At 46.8% G+C, this 21,292-nt stretch overlaps 1 protein-coding gene across 2 annotated transcripts in view; it reads left to right on the forward strand.

Moving 5' to 3' along the window:
* Positions 1–21,292, forward strand: part of LOC119016987 (protein MTSS 1-like) — a 41,867-nt gene that overhangs the window by 3,181 nt on the left and 17,394 nt on the right. For both annotated transcript variants that reach the window (XM_037093384.1, XM_037093385.1), the window contains exons 2-3: positions 6,563–6,624; positions 7,623–7,696. In XM_037093384.1, coding sequence (XP_036949279.1) covers positions 6,563–6,624; positions 7,623–7,696 — 136 coding nt within the window. The remainder of the gene's footprint in view (positions 1–6,562; positions 6,625–7,622; positions 7,697–21,292) is intronic.

The raw sequence follows: 21,292 nt of genomic DNA on the forward strand, positions 1-21,292 counted from the left end.
TCTTTATTATTCTTTTATTGTAAATCCATGATCATTTCTAATTATCATGGATTTTGTGATACAGAACCTGGTTTAAAAATGTGCATATTTAAAAGAAAAGCCAACATTTTGTGTTGCAGCTGAACAGGAACTCGTATATTTATACAACATCATCTAGTCAAATACCAGCAGACACGCTTCTGTTGCACAGACAGGAGGAAACACTGATCGACTGATCGACTGATGAACAGAAAACATGACCTACATCCAGCTTTCTTTACCTCACAGGACAACTGACTGAATATTTTCATTTTAAGGGATTTTGATGGATTTTAGTCGACAATCTCAGACCTCAACATTAACTGATGAACAGAGAAGACGATCGCTGAATTGATGATGATTAGAAGCAATCCTATGATAACTTAAAGGGTCATTACGTCACTGAATCATGTGTTGGTGCTGGACTGTTGTGACAGATGTGTTGAAGCTTAATCTCAACATATGAACGTCTTGATGAAGATGAATTGTGATTGTGGTCTCATCAGCTGTATTTTGGTCCGACCAGCTCATGATATCATCAACCCTGTCGATAATTTGGGGAACAAAACGATGTTTAACTCGCCTGTGAAGTCAAACGATGGAGATATGTTGGGTGTTAGCATGTTTCTCCCATAGATCCTTTTCACGGCAGACATTTTGACACGTCACTGACGAGACTAACTTGGATACTTTATGGTTTGGAGCCATCGTTAACGTTATTGATCACACCTACGTTATCGACTTTAATGCAGCTGCAGGATTCAGAGACGTGACGACCCTGACTCCTTTTTTTAGGTTCCTTAAATTGTATCTTTGAATTCTGAAAACGGACTACTGCCACCTGGTGGTGTGGAGGGTTAATTCCTCTCACGCAGGCGGGAAACGCTGGAGCGACTTGGCGGTCGTCTGCAGTCTTTGTGGTGCGTTCAAGTGCAGCTGCAGACACAGACTTTGATGTCCGTTTCAGTCATTTGGTTTTTACTGTTTTCTTGTCGTCTCTGTATTTGCTTGTGTGTTTATGTCGATGTAGCTAGAAGTGTGTGTGTTGTCGGGGGAGGGGTATCATGCAGCCACACACACACACACACACACACACACACACACACACACACACACACACACACACACACCTGTTTCCGCGGTGACGCAATAACAGACAGGTGGTTCCTAACAGGTGTAGTGTGGCTGCTTCACAAAGGGAGGCCTGGGAAAGCTGCCACGCCCTCGTCCTCCTCTCTTCCTCTTCTTTCTATTCCTGTCTTCCTCCCCCTCCTCCTCCTCCTCCTCCTGTCGTCCTGTCGTCCTGTTTTCTCCCTGCAGCCTGGCCTCCTCCTCCTCCTCCTCCTCTTCTTCCTCTTCCTTGTGTCACCTGCTCCATCTTGTCCTCATTTTATCGCTCTCCTCTCAGTGTTTCCAGCCTCCTTATCTGACTCTGATCCTCCTTTTTTCTCCTCCTCTTCCTCTTTGAATCAAAGTCTTCGTCACTCCTGCATCTCTTCAGTCAGACAGGTTTCCCTCGTCGTGTGGGTGGAGGGAGCTCCTCTCCTCTGATCGTGTTTTACGTCCTCAGGTTTTGTCTTTGTGTTGACGGACTCCTGATTTCATCCTTCTGCTTAATTAAAGAAAAACAACGAGACATTTTACAGCCGCTGAGTTAATGAAGACAAGTCGGCATCACGCCGGCTGTCTGTCGTTAATAATGAACAGCTAGAAGAAGTGTCTGCTGGTTTAAAATAAATCTGATTGTATAGAAGCGTATGAGAAAATGATGCCACGTCACACTCATCTTCCGTCAGACTGTAAAAGACCTAAACGTTATAATTTCTCCAGTAAAGTGAGCATGAAGAGAGTGTCGTACATCCACGCGCTCGTGTTTCTCCTTGCTGTTCATCATCCTCACATCATTGTGCCGCTTACATGGGAGCCGACACATTACTGTTGATCCGTTTAAGTGGAACCGATCTGAATGGTTTTTCACCCCCCGGAGGAGGAACTGGCTCATCCTCTCGTCTGCTGTGAGCTGCGTTCGTCTCCGGGTGAACGGAAGCTTTTACTGTCGCTGCTGTGATGTTTTTAAACAGTAAAGAGAATCCAAAGTGACATCTGCAAATATCTTGTTTTATCTGAACAGCAGGTAGAATCATTTAAAATGGCAAAATGCTCCCATGTGAGAGTCTGGAACCAGAGGAAGGTCGTATATTCATCAAACCTGTTGGCATTTAATTTTTGGATAATAGACCTTTTGGTTAATCCACTAATTAGTCCAGAATTAGGTGGATAATTGATGATTTAAGAAGCTTAGATCATACTTTCTGTTTCCACAGAGCCACAGATGTATTGAGGTGTTAAATGTCTTCACATCCTTTTCTCAGATACTTGTGTAAAAACAGACTCTGGTGACAGTAGAAGTTCTGATCCAGCTTGTTTCCTCCAGTACAGTAACATGGACTCAGAGTATCAGAGTAAAAAGTCTCCCTCTGAAGGACATTTGTGCTCAAAGCTAACTGAAGCTCACGTCATATTAATAGAATTCAAAGACTATTAAAGTTAAAGGTAGAATCAGTAGGATTTGTCCCAGCTGTTCCTGAACGCACCACAAAGACAGTTGATTGTTGAGTCTCATTCCCAGGACGTCAAATAGACACATGTTGGGTTGGTAAAGCGTCCCGAGCAGCAACAAAGAGAGAAAATCAGAAACTCTCTGCAGATACGAGACACTAACACGCCTTTTCTCCACATTCCAGCCTCCCTCTCTGTCTGTTTACGGCTTCTTACGTCTGCCGTGCGTGACGCCAAATTAAAATAATTCCCCTCAGATGCATCAAACTGAAGCAACAAGGCTGTTTTGGAAATGTGAGGAGGAGGAAGTTGAGATGTTTGTGTTCAGGTGTAGAGAGGAGAAGTCACAGAGATCCTTCAGTAAAGTACAAGACACGTGGTTCAGTTTGTCTTCTGTCTGTGTTTAAGAGATTCTGCACAGATATCTAAATGTCTGAGTGTTTCTTGAAACTGAACTCATGCTCCAGCTGTGTCTGAGCAGCTGTAGGTGAAACATGGAGGCACAGATGAAGTGAAATAAATACGTCTGTAGTTCAGACGCATCAGGGCAGCACTGTTTGTTCCTCTGATGTGGGTCGACGTGGTTCAGAACAGACTTTACATTTATTCCCTTCGAGGCTCCGACAGCTGACAGGAAGCAGATTGTGTTGTAATCTAATAACTGCAGCTCTCGACGTGAACACGAGAACACAAACCGTAACAATTAAATCATGTTTCTGTTTCCAAAAAGACATTTTAAACTGCTGCAGCTGTGACGCTGCAGTAAAATCAAACTGTAGCTGTGTGACCTTGTTATTGTGTGTGTGTGTGTGTGTGTGTGTGTGTGTGTGTGTGTGTGTGTGTGTGTACAGTATTGCTGTTGAGCCTGTTAGCTGAATGCTAATCACCGTTTATCTCGGACTGAACCGTCGTCTTAATCACCTCTGAGCTAAAATAATCTCTCTCTCTCTCTCTCTCTCTCTGGGCGGGCGAGGTGGTGGTTCTGTGTGTCAGAGTCCAGATCGTCATGGAAACCTCACGAGCACAGCTGATGCATTGGTTTTGGTTCCTCGGCCAAATGGGTCACTTCTTTTTTGTTGTTGTTGCTGTCGTCAGTCGGTTTTATTGGCACCGACTCTGACTGACTGGTTTGGTTCTGTGGTGCGTTCACTGTCCGACATCAGGTGCAGCTCTTCTGGTTTTGAGACATTTATCACGTTTGAAATGGGCCCAACAGTTCTGAAGGGAGTTTATTGTTATTAGAAGGTTTTTAAGACTCTTGAACACAACAAACTCACGTCGGCTTGTTGCTTCAACATCTGGAGCCACTAACCCGTCTTATTTATTATGCAATCATAAAATCATAAAACAAAATATAGGACCTAAAATATAAGTTTTTAAAAAGAAACGCAGATTCACGTCCTTGTTAAGAGATGGATGTACATGTGTGTATATTATTTATTGCAACAATCCAAAACAAAGACAGAAACCATCCAGAATATTCTCCAGAAGAACCTCAAAGGTCCAACAAGCAACAACAGCTGGACACACTGACCTGAATGTAACATTAAATCAGTAATATTAACACATATAGCATCCAACTTTACACTTGACTAAACAAATGAGATGCACTGTGGTAATAATCCGTCTTCAGTCAGCTGTTTTCAGTCTTCGTGCTAAGCTACAAGCTAAATGTTTATCTGCAGGTCCGTTTTCTCTGAACACAATAATGTAAAATGGTGCCTCATTGAGCTTCAGCCACACCCGACTCTCTGATCGGTTCTGTTCTGTCGAGCGGCAGAACAAGGAAGCAGCTTCTCTTCTACCATCCACACAGATGTGGACCGGCAGGATGTTCTGGTTCTGGTGTCCTCCTGCTTTAAGATGCTGCTGCTGCTGCTGGTGTGAATCCTCAGAGTCTCACCTAGAGGTGGAAAAACCTCGACTGAAGCTTTTTTTTTTAATTGGTTTTAGCACCACAGAAGAAGACAGTCACGCTCCGGGGAGTCAGATCTGTGTTGGCATCTCACACAGAGGAGAAACAAACAGCGTTCTCTGTTTAAAGGCCGTGCAGTCGCTCACAGAGCCGAAGGACTCCTGGAGGACCGCCTCCGGTTGTTGCCACGGTGACAATTTATGTCCTCGGTGACTGATTGATGCAGTGGCCCTGCCCTCGCCCGGCCGCACGCCAGAGAGAGAGAGAGAGAGAGAGAGAGAGAGAGAGAGAGAGAGAGAGAGAGCGAGAGAGAGAGAGAGAGAGAGGATGTAATGAGATGTGGGTTTAAATAGAAATATATACACAGTGTGACAGTGAGGAGAAGATGAATGAGTGATGACGAGCAGGAAGATGTTAGATGACGGAGAAAAACGGAGAAGAAAATGAATGTTTGAATGTGAACGAGAGAAACAAAGAAAGCTAGTGTGTGTGTCTGTGTGTGTGTGTGTGTGTGTGTGTGTCTGTGTGTGTGTGTGTGTGTGTGTGTGTGTGTGTGTGTTTGATGCATGCACGTGTGACTCCCCCCCCCCCCACCTCTCTCTCTCTCTCTCTCTCTCCCCACAAATCCTTCTCTGTCTGAAGCTCCTCTGCAGCTGCACCATCAGCACCGGCAGCGTTACCATAGCAACGGTAGCCAGGCGATGACGCTGGGCATCACTCTCACACACAGACACACACACACACACACACACACACAGAGGAGTGACGCTGAGGTTCGGCGACGCCCACTAAGTGCGGTGCAGGAACATAGAGGTGACGTTGCTGCAGGTTCCTTATTATTGATTATTGATCACTTTAATCGTCTCTGCTTCACCAGCCAGCACGTCCACACTGAAAGAAATGAGGGGAACAAAAAAAAACATTGGCTCTGGTTCTGACAGATTCTTAAAGGAACAAAATGAAAATACAGCTCTATAGACTGGAGACGTGACGAAGCTTCAGGGACGTTCGCATACTTGTCTTGATTTCAGCTGCTTCTGATCTGTACTGGGCTTTTCAGAACCAGAATTACAGCCATATATCCGTCCACCACTCTAGCATCACTCCTTAGAGTGCCCATCTCCTGCAGCAGCATGCAGAATGAGTAAAATCTGATTCTGGTGATGATCAGGATGGTTGAGAGGATCATAACCAGAACTTGACCCCAGGAGACGAGACCAGCGTGTGACCGAGAGTCAGGAGAGATTTGATTCAAAGAGCCAACAAACATTTGACATATTTTGATTTAGAAATAACATAAAGGAATAATCGAACATTGTTTTGTTCCCCCTCGTTCATGTTTCTAGTAAATTAAGTAGAATCATATAAAAGTGGGCGTGTGAGAGACTCGTTTCTCATCAGTTTCGTACAGATGACGTTATGAACTCTCAGCTTCTTGTAGTAAGTGTGAATGTGGGTTGGAGTGTTTGATTTAAAGTGATGACACAGTTCTGAGTCTGAGCTCCAGAACCCGGAGCGTGAAGCTGCCTCTGATGTTTCTCTGCAGCAGAGAGAAGCCCCACCCGCCCCGAACACATCAGGGGACTCCCTGCTGACATGAGAAGCGCTCCCCGGTTCCTCCCTCCGTGCAGCCGTACCGCACTGCAGCGTTTTGTTTTTTAGTGTGCATGTGTCTCATATTAAACCCACGAACTGTATCTGCATGCCTCGGGGGCGCTTGTTTGGCTTCCTGTAGACGGGCGGGGGTGGGTGGGGCTTATGGATCGGTGGGTATTGATCCGTCTCCCTGCTGTCTGTTGGCTCACGGCTGCTTCTGATGATTAATGTGTTTTGGTCGAGTCTGACGATCAGAACACGAGCTGAAGTTCAGAGGAGGAGTTTGTTTCTGTAGTTCAGTAAATATAACATCTTTGATATACATGAGAAAGAAAACAAACCCCTCAAAGTGATCGTCAACACAGGATGAAGTGTTGTGAAGCTGCAGAACAGGATTTTATGAAACTTTCACAATAAAGCCTTTATTAATCTGTCGTCATTGATTCTGATGTGTCGTCTTCTTCTTCTCTTCAGGGCAGTTACCCAGTGTGGGACGACTTCATCAGCAAGGCCAGTAAACTACAGTCACAGCTCAGGTACAACACACACACACACACACACACACACACACACACACACACACACACACACACACACACACACATTGTATTGAGAGTGTGTGTGACCCAAGCTCATGAAAATCAAATCAGTCCGTATCATTAAGTGTTTAAATGTCAGGCTCACCTCACCTCGTCCCTGCTGCTCAGGTTCACCGACTCTACACACACACACACACAGACACACACACGCGCACACACACATGCGCGCACGCACACACACACACATGCACGCACACACACACACACGCGCGCGCACACACACACACCACATGAATGCACAAAGAAACCTGCAAACATACACTTAAACATTAATTCATCATGGACACAAACACACACAACCACCAACATCCACCTTCACACACATGCACACGCACGCACACACACGCACACACACACACGTGCACGACTTAATTAACCTTCGGCGGCTGGCAGAGATTAATGATGCCAGCAGAAAGTCATTATCAGTGAGACGGATCAGCGGTCGCCTCCAGAGATGCTGGTTGGGGCCGCGGAGGTCGGCGGAGGTCACAGCTGATGATGATGATGAACGTCCTCCCTCCTCTTCCTCACCGCAGCACATCAGGACAGTTTGGGCAGAATGTGACTTTAAAGGAGCATACCGGTGTATTTATATGTGTTGTATCCTGTACATGCAGCTCCCACTGCTGCAGATCATCCTCTGTGTTTAGAGCGACTGTAGTTCAGAGACTCTCAGAGGCCTGAAACTGGCTCATAAACACCTCGAGAGAAGATCAGGGTTCACGTCAGGAGACAAAGTGGAAGGACACGTTTCCTGTCTGTCTCATCACCTGTCGCTCTCCAGTGAACATTATAAAGTGTCATATTTAACTCTGTCTGAATGTGACACAATCCTGCAGACAGTGAAGAAGAATCCTGATGTTTGCTGTTATAATTCTATAAATGCAGAATAATAAGAAAACGTAACTTAAACTTTCCTCCGTTGTGTCTCTCAGGACGACGTTTGTCGCTGTAGCAGCCTTCCTGGACGCTTTTCAGAAGGTGGCCGACCTCGCAACCAACAGCCGAGGTACGTCTGTGTGTGTGTGTGTGTGTGTGTGTGTGTGTGTGTGTGTGTGTGTGTGTGTGTGTTCGTAACATTGGAAGTGTTTCTCTTTGGGTTGTAAAGTCTCACAGCTGCTGTTTGCAGGTTTTATGATCAGAGATGAATCTGTTGTTGATGAAGGACGTTGGACTTGTGGTGAGATGGTCGATGATGCTGCTGGTTGATGATGATGATGATGATGATGATGATGATGATGCTGGTCGTGTCGCTGCCAGCTTCTAACCTGAAGTGTTGCATAGTTGTCAAACAGAGTTGACAACTGTGCAACACTATGCAGCTGACAGTGTTTCAGAATCGGGGCTGTAACTAATGATTTACTCATCAGGTCATTTAAAACATTAAAGCTGACTTCAAAATAAAACAGTTGCATGTTGCACAGCATTGTGAGCATTACAGCTGATGTTTGACCTTTTCTGCTGAGAAAACAACTGCAAGAATGAATCAATACTGACATAATTGGTGATTAACTTCCTGTCAGCTGACTAACTGTCGCAGCTCTCTTCAGAACCGACGGCTTCAGAACGTCTGCGGACTCATCGGGTCTGTAACTGTGTGATGAAAGACTGAAAACAACCCGATCGCAGCTCGTTTAGTTTGATCCGGGCTGATAGATGAGCCTGATATGGATCCACGCTGCTGGAGGCCACGCCCACAGGAAGTGAAGCCACCCTTCAAAATAAAATGCCCTGTGTGAGAAACCTTCAGTCGCAGTTTGATGTGAACGCTGAGATGAACGATGGAGTTGGAGCCTCTGTGTTGTGTGTTGTTGTCGTCGTGAGTTTGCTCGTCTTCTATCGATGTGTACTTTCTCTACATCATTGACGAGTGATCGGAGGAGGCCGTCCACCCGATCGCTGGACGGGAACGTCGATACACGTCGCTTCCTGGACTGATTGATTGATGAACGATGCAGGAAGGATTGATGGGCAGCTCGCTCTGGTGTTCAGTGTTTCTGTGAATTTTGTTTTGGGAAACTGTGTGTGTGTGTGTGTGTGTGTGTGCGTGTGTGTGTGTGTGTGTGTGTGTGTGTGTGTGTGTGTGTGTGTGTGTGTGTGTGTGTGTGTGCACTAGGTGGGATGTAGGCCAGCTTCCTGTCGAGGTTACTCGCCGTCACAATGACAACAGTAGCCGAGGAAACAATCAGTCAACGCCGCGATGATTCTAGGGCTCTGGGTCACAGCCGCTCTGTAATTGACTGTGTGTGTGTGTGTGTGTGTGTGTGTGTGTGTGTGTGTGTGTGTGTGTGTGTGTGTGTGTGTGTGTGTGCATTAGCTGTCACACCTGGAGCTGTGTGTTGAATTATTGGTTTCTTTCAGCACCTGTTGGGACAGATTAGAGGTTTGTGGAGCCGCACCCAGCCGTCCTCCTCCTCCTCCTCCTCCTCAGAGCTCCTCCTCAGAGCTCCTCCTCCTCCTCTGAGCTCCTCTGAGCTCCTCCTCCTCCTCCTCCTCCTCCTCAGAGCTCCTCCTCCTCTGAGCTCCTCCTCCTCCTCCTCCTCCTCCTCCTCCTCCTCCTCCTCCTGTATGGACTCTACATCACACTGCTTGCTGCTGAATTAACATCTAATTGTTTTACGTTGTGCTGACAGATTTAATCTCTGGCTGTGTCGTGTGTTGGTGGATTAATGTAGCAGCTGTCGTCCAGAGTCTCATCTGAGGTTCATTTTAGGAACAAAAGCAACAAACAAGCAGTAGAAATAGTTTGGTCGAAGTCAGAGAAAGATCGCAGGTTGGTTAAATGTTACACTCTGATAATTGATTGATTTTCATCTATTAAATGATCCTGATATGGACAGATCTCTGATTAGAGGTTGCATGATGATGAAGAAGAAGGAACAGCAGACACGAAACATTTCTGCTGCTCAGTTTTCTCTCTGGTTTCATTTTGATTCTGAGATTCTGCTGGAAAACGGTGGATTTTGCCTCCTCGGCTCGGTGAAGAAGAAGAAGAAGTGTCTCTGGGTCGTGACTGATAGAGCGTGAGATGGACAGACGGGTGTTCCTCCAGATACAAGCGTCCAAAATGAGCTTCCTCTGTAGGGTGGCTGGACTCGGGAGCTCGGAGTCGAGTCGCTGCTCCTTCTCGTGGAGAGGAGCCAGCTGAGGTGGTTCAGGCGTCCTTGGTGCCTCCACTTGGAGGTTTTCAGGGTATGAACAACTGGGAGGAGAAGACCTGGTGAAGACTCAGAACCTGCTGGAGAGATTATGTTTCTCATCTGGCCTCAGGATCGTCCAGGAGGGAGCTGGAAAGCGTTACATGGGAGAAGGATGTCTGGAATACCAAGCCTGCTGCCTCAGCGGCCCGATGCTGGATGATCAGAAGACGACTGATGGATGGATCCTCCATCTTTAGTCCTATAAAAATTAAACAGTCTGAGGAGAAAACTCTGACTGTCGAGCCTGAACGATCTGCAGTTTTGGGGGCAGATGCTGATTCGGATGTCGGAGAGAAAAAGACGCATATCGGCTGATGTCCACATCCATTCTGCAGTCATCCATTACATGTGGTTATCAAACACCTCACGTTTGAAATGTGATATTTCTAAATCGACTCGAGCATCATTTTCTACACTGTGCGCTTTAAAAACCAAAAACCAAAACCTAGACGGTGAAACTGATAACGTCTGTGGAGAAACCCGATCGTCTGTTTGTGTCGGAGGCTGTTCTGTGTTTCTGTATTCTGCGTGACCTGCAGACGGACAGTCAGCTCTGACAGATGACCTGAATTATTAAATTCATATTGAGTTTCCGAGCGGAACACCAGTCAGTACAGTTCTGCAGGGACGGAGGAGGGAAATGTGTTGAAATGAGAGACCGAAGCAGAGAAAGCATCAGCTGAAGAGAGGATGATGTGCTGTAGAGGAATGGATGGCAAAATGGGAGAAGAGGAAGAGGAGGGCAGATGGTGATGGGGAGAGATGGGGAAGGATGGATGGAGGGATGAAGGAGGGGAGGAGGAGGAGGAGGAGGAGGAGGAGGAGGAGGAGGAGGAGGCTGTCGGCTGCCATGTCCAGCCGGCTGCTGCTGGTGCTCATGGCAACAAGATGGAAATCACTGCAGGATTCAGTCTGAGTGAAACAACTCTCGTCTCGTCTCGTCTCGTCTCGTCTCGTCTCGTCTCGTCTCGTCTCGTCTCGTCTCGTCCTCTGGTTTGAAGTTTACACTTGTTGAACACAGTGGTGAACAGTGGTCACTGGCTCGATGCCCTTCTCACCTGTAACTTTACCTGCCGACATGACGGAGATCCTGAACATGTGATGAAGTGGACGATGTCATCATCATCATCATCATCTTCATCATCATCATCATCATCATCATCATGTCCAACACTGAAACACAAACACTACGGAGCTGAGACACAGCGGGCGTCCTCCTCTCTCTGTACCTGTCATTGTGTATGTGTGTGTGTGTATGCGTGTGTGTGTGTGTGTGAGTGTTGGTCCGTGGTTACCATAGCAACCTGCTGCTGGGGAGGATTTCGTCCCTTAAAGGGGCCGGCGAGCGCTGTCGCTTTGGCAGAGGCCACATCAACATGTCAACACCTGGGAGCGAGGAGGAGGAGGAAGAGGAGGAAGAGGAAGAGGAAGAGGAAGAGGAGGAGGAGGAGGAGGAGGTGAAAGCACAGAGAGAGGAGGTGTTAGAGAGGAGAGGAGAAAAGACCTGAGGAGAGGACATTCAAGGAAGACAGGACAGAAGCATGGGAAGTGAAGGGAAGTGAGATGGAAAAGAGGAAGGAGGAAAACAAAGGCAGGAGAGAAGGAGAGAAGGAGAGAAGGAGGAACAGCTGGTGTGAGAGGAAACATGGAGGAGTGTCAGGAAGGGAGGATAAAGGAAAATGGTTTGCATGGTTTATTAACAGAACATCAATATTTCATCTTTAATATCAGGGTTATTATCGCTCCTCGACACCTCTGATAGAATCCAACTGATATTTTTATCTGTCTTCTGATATTCAATAATCCAAAGGGACAATAAAACCTGCAGATCGATCAGTAACGGTCCGGCTGCAGCTCAGGACGTGGAGCTGGTTGTCTGATCTATTCAGGGTCGGTGGAATCGTAAATCTTCGTCCTTTCACGAGAATCATTAGCCGTCACAGCCCCGGCTGTCAACGTTTGTTTATCGTGTCACCTTGAAAAGTCTGGAGTTTCATCCAACAACATCTGGAAAAACCTCCCTGAGAATCCTGGCAGCCGACGTCCAGATGAGAGCGGAGGCGGGCGGCACCATCTGCTCAGAGTCGCTCCGTCAGCTGCAGTAAACTGAAGTGGACTCTTAATATTCCCAGTTTAGTCTCGTGCTGTCGCTGTCACACCGGCAGGCTGTAAAAACTGTCGTAGCTCAAGAGACACAAAAGGCTTTTAAAGACCAGATGTTGTCGAGGAGGCTGAAACTTCCCGACCTCAGTGGATCTGAGTTTGTTTTAATCTGTGAAGGAGAACGACTGTGTGACTTTGTGATGGTCCGAACTCAAAAGCTAAACGACTGTTAAATCCAGCATGGAGCAGTTTCACTTTGGCACTACAATACCCATGAGCCTTTGCAGCTGAAGACTGATCCACATGAATCTCTGAATGTGTGCTGAACCTCGAGCTTTATGACTTCGTTAGCTCTGACTTAGATTCATGGCCTGTACTGTCCTCAGGTGATGGTAGACTTGGATTTTACTGTGATGATTGTAAAGACGACACTCAGATGCAGCTGACAGTCAGACAGTCGACCTGTTGGACGTTCACCTGAGCTGCATTCAGCTCCTTCGTGTTTCTAAGTGTGTGTTTGGTTTTTAAGACGGACTGTAGAGAAGTGACTCCCTGTGGATGCTGCTGCAGCCAGTATCCGCAGTGTGTGTGTGTGTGTGTGTGTGTGTGTGTGTGTGTGTGTGTGTGTGTGTGTGGTGGAGGCAGATGGCCTCCTTTGGCAGCTCGTCATTTAATGATATCATCTCAGTCGCAGGTGAGTGATGTCATATCTGCAGTGTAAACACACGCTGCTGTTTTTAGGATCTTCATGAAGGTCAGAACAAACTCAGCGCTCACACACGTGTTAAAATACACACTCCACTTCTTCTGGATGGATTCAAGAGCAGAAAATCTGATCACACAATTACATTTGTTTGTGCTTTTCAACATAAATCCCCTCAAACTCTCACCAACACCTGTCGTGGTTCGACGCATGTTTACATCAGAACTGAGCGACTTTGTATAAAGTAAATAGAAAAGTTTTGTTCTCTACGTGCTGCGAGTTGAAGTGAAGACTCGTCCACACAGTCAGGGACGTTTTTAAAGCTGAATCATGAACGTAAGAGTCAAAAAGAGAGAGACGTCTTACTTACAGTCGGTGTTTTGGCTGTGAATCAACAGTTGACTGCAGGAAATTGATCAAATTTGCAGGAATGAAGCAGAAACGTGGCTTTTATTAAACTGCAGAACATCAGAACTCGTTTACAGTAATTGGACGAACATGTTGTCTGCATTCACTCTGTATGCACAGACTGTGTGTGTGTGTGTGCGTGTGTGTGTGTGTGTGTGTGTGTGTGTGTGTCTGACGTCAAAGCAGGCAGCTGCTGCTGTTGCCGTGGTGATGCCATACCATAATGAGGCCCCTGTAGACCACACAGTGCTGCTGCTCCTCTCACATGTGAAGAGAAACTCCTGCAGCCTCATTTATAAAAACTGACCCGCGATCAGTTTTATATCTGCAGCCTCCGTCAAAACCTGAAACCTTCGAGACTTTCAGGTCGTCTGACGCATTCTTCATCATACGTCACGTGACGGGTCATATTGTTATATTAATAAACAGTATTTCCTTTATTTTGAACATGATGCGAGTCGTTCTGTCGTCTTCTTGTTTATTCTCTCCGTCCTCTCTGGCGGCTGGTTTCATTTACTGTAAATATATTAATAGCAACTGATTGCTAACCTAGCGTAGCTTTGTAGTCAGTTCACAGCAGCTATAGATGCTAACATGCTAACATGCTAACGTGTCTACAAGGAGATTCGTTTGGGACGACTTGTCACTTCAGATATGAACGAGGTGAAAGTTCAGCGTCACTCTGATTGATGCATTAATCTTTAATCTCACACATGTTTCATGATCTGAACCCTGTTAATTATTGATCTGTGATCAGTTCTGGTTCTGAAAAACACATGAGAACGTGGCACCGCTCTTTATTTTGAGTCCCGCAGGTCACAGAAGTATAAATAGTGCTCTGTGACCTCTGACCTCATGAAGAATGTAAAACATCTCAAACATCATCAGCGTTTCTTCTGGCCGAGCTCAGCGCGACGCTCAGAGGAAATCTGAGACGGCTTTAAGAAAAGCGGAGCTCCGGTTTTTCCTACTGGACCCTGAAGTACACCAACACTCTACCAGTGTGTGAGTGCAGTAAAGAGAAAGTAAACAGCTTCATATTTACTCATAAACACATCACAAACTGTACGTACACATCTCCAGCTGTGTTTACACGACGCCCGGAGAGAAGCTCTGTCACAAAATCTCCCAGAAGCCTCAGCTGGCGCCATCATGGAGGTTGGCCGGAGAATTACGTTTGACTAAATCACGTCTGTGAGTGGACGGTAAATAATGTTTTAACGTGAGGAAAGGAAGGAACAAATTTCCAATAATCCTGATTGATAATCTCGTATCAGTAAATCAGAGCGTTCAGTTCCTTTCTTGTCTTTCTCTCGCTGTGTGGCTGCATGTCCATAAAACAGGTATATACCTGCTGTGTGTGTGTGTGTGTGTGTGTGTGTGTGTGTGTGTGTGTTGGCCAGAGGGTGTGTTTGAATTATTAACCAGGGCCCCCAGCAGGTGAGGCTGTGTGTATGTGTGTGTGTGTGTGTGTGTGTGTGTGTGTGTGTGTGTGTGTGTGTGTGTGTGTGTGTGTGTGTGTGTGTTCTTTTCATCTCCGGCACAAACTGCTTCTAATTAGTTCTGAGGCTCCACCCGTCCGAGGGAGCATGAGAAAGAATATTTAAGCGCTCCCTCTGCAGGCCTGGACTCGGGGCTGTGTTCAGGTCTCTGAGGGGGAGGAGGAGGAGGAGGAGGAGGAGGAGGAGGAGGTCTCAGCTGCTGGACGCACTGTTATTCTTAATTTTTCTGTTGAGACAAATAAAAGACAGAGGGAGAGAAAAGAGGATGTATAAATGTAGAAATGGACTCAGTGCAGGTGAGCAGCAGGAGGTCGGAGCTGTTTGTGAAGGTTGTTAAATAATTCAGGGCTACAACTTCCTGCTGCTCGCAGGACGTCTGCGTACCTGCAGACGACACTCCATCCTCCATCCTGACACCTCTGATGGAGTCGGGTTGTAATTCAACGTCTGTGTTTGTGTGGAAACAAAACGCTTCAGAATCGTGTGTGTGTGTGTGTGTGTGTCTGTGTGTGTGTGTGTGTGTGTGTGTGTGCCATCTCCAGGGAGGATCAAAGTGTGTCTGGCTTAACAAACGACAGCCAATCAGAGCTCAGAGAAAGCTGCCCGGACAAGCTTTTCGTTGTTAATGTACACACACACACACACACACCTGAGTGCACACACACACACACCTGAGTGCACACACACACACACACACACACACACACACACACACACACACACACACACACACACACACACACTCCTGTACACACGGACCTCCCAGGACGCTGACGACACATCGTTAAGTCTTCGTGTTGAACAGCTGCTCACCAAACCTCCATATTAAAAAAGGCGTTTTTAACTCAGTCTGCTGTCGTTCAGTCTGAACACACAGTTCAGATTTCATGTTTTGCAGAGTTGTGAACTATCGACACCGACGACTTGCAGCTTCATGCTGTCAGATATTAAGCGTGGACGACGGCGCTCTCCGTCCTCACGAGTCCATCGAGTCGTGATCACGCCGAGCAGGAGGGAAACGTGTGTTTGACATCGCAGCAGACGCTCAGATCAAGAACTTGATACTCAGAGCTGATATCTTCGTCAGGATCACAGTGTCATGATGTCTGTAGAGGCTTCAGAGTGTTAATCTGCGTCTCAGTGGTCATTTTGTTGGCGTCAGTTTTGCTGCTGGTTCCTCGTCTTTTAAACTAAACATCCTCCGGTCAGACAGGACAAATAAATTCCCTCAAAGTCCTTTTTCAATAATCTCTGACATCCAGTAGACGAAACAACGGATCAACAGCGTCTGTCCCTCATCGTCGGCACCAGTCGGACTTTTTGGATGTTTCTTTTTGTTTAGGTTGAATTTTATTTTTCTCTCTTGTCACAGTGCCGTGCTTGTGTTCTGTTTTAGTTTCAGGCACAAACCCGCTCGGTTCTGGTTAGAACAACAACATGGTTCAACGACCACTGACGGAGACGGTACAGCTTCCTGTGACGATGATCAGCTGGTTTTGACGCCACAAAAAACTCTCCAGGTGTCCTTAAAAATATCCAGCCGTGTGACTGGAAACTGTGGATGACTGGCAGCCATGTTGGCTCGTATTTACCTTTTGAATGACTGCCTACTGCCACCTGGTGGTGTGGAGAGGTGCCACAGATGCTACGAGCTAGCTGACTGCCAGCTGCAGTCTTTTGCGATGCGTTCAAGTGCAGGTTTTTGGTCAGTCTTTGTCACTGCTCGTTCTCTGAGGTCTGTGTGGTGTTTTCGGACCTTTAGCTGAAACTTTATTCATCTTATAGTCAAAGTTCTGGACCGGGCTCGGCTCCAGATCGTCTCCTTCGGATCAGGAGGTTTGTTTGTAGAAGAGTCTGACAGACTGTTGATTATCCCCAAGAAATCTTAGAGGACGCAGTAATCTGCAGTTTGTAGTGTGTGTGTGTGTGTGTGTGTGTGTGTGTGTGTGTGTGTGTGTGAGTGTGTGAGTGTGTGTGTGTGTGTGTGTGTGTGTGTGTGTGGAGATAAGGCAGAGACACTTCACCTCCTCTCTCACCACACTGTCATTATCTCCGTCTGTTTGGATCTTCTTCTTCTTCTTCTCTGCACTCGAGTAACGTCTGTTTACCGTCAACATGTTGTCCTGATTTCTCTGCTGCAGAGACTTTAAACTCTGTGTGTTTTGTACGAATTGCTGCAGAACGACTTGATGAGCATAAAACTAATATTTTAATTGGAGTCTGTTGCTTGAATATTATCCGTCTTCCACCGTGACATGTCTGCTCTGTCCAGCCTGCTGCTAACGTTAGCAGGTGATGTGGACGCCTTTTAATTAGCAGCTAGTTCTCCCGCCTGGAGCCTCGTTCAGACTGTCATTGAACGTCTCATTTACATTTTGCTCACGTATCTAATCATGGATGATGAATTTACACGCGACGTGCCTGTTAATACAAAAATAATCCATGAAAAAGGCAAAACTTCAGGAAACATCAGGATGAGCGGTGACGTCGTTGTTGATGATTTTGAGGCAGCAGTTGTGTGTTAGCTCTCGATCTTAGCCGCCGCCGCCGCCGCCGCCGCTGCTGCCGCTGCTGTTGCTGCTCTGACATGAATCTCCAACCGTCTCATCCTGCAGAGGAAACTGTCTCCTGTCGCTACGACAAACATGTGCCAGGTTTAAAAGTGTCCTCGTCTCGACCACGTGTCGGTAACTTAGCTGTGTTCAGCCTCGTAGGTATAAAACAACATTAGCAAACTAGCCAAAGAAGCTAATCAAAGATATCTGTAGAAAAACGGCACGTTGTGTGTCTCTGGTCACTTAACTGAGCTGGTTTAACACACACCTGGTGGGAACCGTTAAAATCACGATGTTAGGACGGTCCAGGATCAGCCCAACTCTAATATGTAGTGAAGTAAAATGTCTATGACCTCTAATAAATGTTTCTGAAGGATGTGGAACTTCCTGGATCATCTTTCACCCCTCACAGTACCTGAAGGCACCGTCACCGCGGCACCTTGCATTGTTTCAGCAGATGTGAGGTCAGTTTGTGTCTGTGCATCAGTCACCAGGTGATATTAACACCAGGTGAGCTGCTCGAGTGTCTCCTGCGTCTGAGTAACACTGACGATTATCTTTAATCTGGAAACTGCAGAGCTGTTTGTACTTCAGGTGCTTCTGACCGCAGCAGCGTGCAGCCGAGGTCCATCTCCGAAGTGACACGAGCTTTTAGCATTCAGATACAGCTCTCTGACACACACACACACACACACACACACACACACACACACACACACACACACACACACACACACTCTCAGAGGGCAGTGGGTGTACACAGTTCAGCCTGCCAACGTTTTTAGACTACAGATTAGCGGTGAAATAAGAGCTCTGGTTTCGCTCGGGGGGGCTGGCAGCAGCTCGGGTCAAACAAATCAAACGCTCACTTTACTTTGTTTTAGTCCCGGTTCAAAGAGTGTGTGTGTGTGTGTGTGTGTGTGTGTGTGTGTGTGTGTGAGCTGTGGACGATGGCGTTGGACGTTGTTTTTAAAATGTCAGGATTAAAGAGCGTCTGATATCAGCGGGATCTTGTTTCTGCATTCCAGTTTCTCTGTAGATCGAAACGTGTTTCCACCCGCCAGCCTCGCGTGTGTGCGCTCAGCCTGAACAAACTGTGTGTATGTGTGTGTGTGTGCGTGTGTGTGTGTGTGTGATGGCTGGGAGGTTGGTTTGTCTCTGTGTCCTCTGAGCTGTTGGGTCGATGGTTCTGTTTTCTCAGCTGCCAGAGGAGGAGAAATAACCGTCCATGAATATCTCCACAGATAATTCACCCCGACCTCCACACGGGCTGATGAATCTGTGTGTGTGTGTGTGTGTGTGTGTGTGTGTGTGTGTGAAGGTTCAAGGAATCATGGGACAGATAACGAGACAAGTGATACGGCGCTGGGTCTGGTTCAGATACAGTTTACAGAACTCGCAGAACTTTTATTTCTCCTCAGTCAGACGGTTTTGTTTTCTAGAAGCCGTCACATGTCGTAATTTGCTGATTTTCTCTTGAAATATTTAGTTTTTGGATGATTTGAACACATTAACTTCAGCTTCTGGGAGATTATGGGTGTTTTTTACGATCTATTCTCTCTTTTTTTAGACTTTCATCACGTTGTCTGGGTTTTTTTTCCTGATTTTGTCGCCTTTGTTCTCCCCTGACACACCTGTCGCTCTACAGGTGTTAAAGTCTCAAATCCAAACATGCGTCTGTTCAGGCTCAGAAACTTCAGTCTTTATTTCTTTTGTTTGTAAAATCCCAACCCACATTTCTTCCTGCAGAAATACACCTGCAGGAGTGTTTTCTTCTCCTGCAGCAGCTGATGACTGACAGCCATCAGCGTCTCGACCCGCCAGGAGAGCAGATAGATAAAACTGTCACAGCTCAGCAGATCACAGAGAGACGATCTGCAGCTGATCCACCACAACTGAAACCAAACGTTCATTTACGAAATAGATGAATAAAGAGTTTAAAAACAGGGAATCTGAGCGTGCAGAGTAAATCCCAGCAGCAGCAAACTGATCCATCGCTCCGACACGAGGACGTAATCAGAGAGGGGAGATATTCCTGGGACGCCTATTTACAGAATCCTAAAACTCTACTGTAAACCCGTCCACACACACACACACACACACACACACACACACACACACACACACACACACACACACACACACACACACACACCCTGCAGAAGGCATCCTAAGCCTGCAGCCTTCCACTCTCAGGCATCTCCGGCCCGCTCTGCTGTGTGGTATTCCAGGACCGTACGACCCGGTCAACCCCGGAGGAGCCGCCAGGAATTCTGCTTCCTCCTCAAACGGGACTCGGCCAGAAAATCCTCCTCCTCCTCCTCGTGTACTGTGACAGGGTTAAAGGAGCGTTCCGACAACCTTTTGACATTTAAGCTGCAGGACTCTTTAATGTGACGCGATGGGAACGTTTGGAACCGACAGGAAAACAGAATCTGAGGATCAGTAAAGAAGAAACTAGTGAACGTTCTTCCTTCCCGTCGTCGCTCCTCGTCAGTGTGATCTGTTCCCTCGTGTTGATCAGCTGTAACTTTGTACTGAACGACGCAGCGACACTTCAGCTGCTTGTTGATGTGTTGAAGTGGTCGAGTGACCTTGACTGTGTACAGAGAGAGAGAGAGATGCTGACTGATGCAACCAGCAGGCAACACGCAGCTGTTTGAACATCCACCATTACTGTGATTCTGCTTCCTGTTCAGCCAATCAGAGCGCAGTAGAGGTTCTTTGCTGTGCATGTAGTTCTGCAGCATCCAGCAGGAGGCGACTCCACCGGTTTCTGACTGCATGGAAGCTTATGAGAAAATGAGCCAGTTCATGGTCTCAGTCTCTGTTCCAAGTCCTCTGCAGCTGAATTCTTAAGTCATGAATTGATTTGTTTTCAACCGGTAAATTAAACAGCAGATTGTTTTTATAATCGGTGTGAGCAACAACATGTTTCAACTGAAATAACGTCATTTGTTTTGGTTGTGGCCAGAACGAGAACTTCTGGAAACTTCTTCTTCTTCTTCTTCTTCTTCTTCTTCTTCTTCTTCTTCTTCTTCTTCTCTCCTTCCTCTTCCTCACATTCTTCTCGCTCACGCTCCAGTTCTCTAAAATAGCTCTGGAGCTGAATCCTCCCTGCAGCAACGAGACAAGAAATATAGTCCCGTACTACAGGACAGTGATTTACAGCCTGTCCTGCTGGGCCACAGTGTGTGTGTGTGTGTGTGTGTGTGTGTGTGTGTGTGTGTGTGTGTGTGTGTGTGTGTGTGTGTGTGTGTGTGTGTCTTCAGCTGCTCCGGCTCCTCAGCCCGGTCCACCAGTGTTGGTGTCGAGCGGCTCCTGCAGGGATGTGACGGCCGGGTTCAGATTCCAGGTCACTTGTGTTCGGCACAGAGACGTTATCGCCTCTGAAAACTCGGTCAGCGTCGCCTGTGCGAGGTTTCCATTCAGGTTAGCTTCCGTCTCTGTGTGACGGGTCGTGTTCGCTGCCTCGCCGAGAGCTTCTGACTCCTGCTTCTTCTCTTCTATTCCTACAAGCTGAGAGCGTTTGTGCTCAGATCTGTGATTTTCAGATCGATGGCTCTCGGCCTCGGCTGGTCCTGGTTGTATTTTAGTTTTTTCTCAGTTGACTCTTTAAGCGACAGCTGTGTGTTTTTGTTCTGGTGTCGTCTGAACAAATGTAACGTGTAACTGATTCTTCTCGAGGTCGGTGATCAAATTATGACGTATTAAAGGAAGATGCCTTGTTTCCTCCTCACATAACCAACACTCCCAAACTGCAGATTCATTATTCGTAGGTGAAACTTGGAAATAGTTCCAAACCACAGACATGTCATGCAGTTAGCAACCCACCAGTCTAGTGTGGTGTTAGTCTGTAAACGCCCCATGCTGCGTTCATGCAGGCTCGGAAATGCTGAAGCCTACAGAACAAACATCAGTCATAAAAACCTTGATACTGATAATTCCTGATATTCAGCTTCTATCAGAGTCTCAGTGATGAAAGAAACTCATTTGTGCAAAGTATCCAGTAACTCGATGTATCAGGTACCGCTGGCGACCCGTCTGAACGGGTCGCGCTCGCCCTCGCGTGCTGATGAGCTGCTGAGGAGCCTCGAGGCCGACCGGAGAACCGGCTGCAGCTCAGACAGAGAC

The sequence above is a fragment of the Acanthopagrus latus genome, chromosome 3 (genome assembly GCF_904848185.1).
Source record: "Acanthopagrus latus isolate v.2019 chromosome 3, fAcaLat1.1, whole genome shotgun sequence".
Lineage (NCBI taxonomy): Eukaryota > Metazoa > Chordata > Actinopteri > Spariformes > Sparidae > Acanthopagrus > Acanthopagrus latus.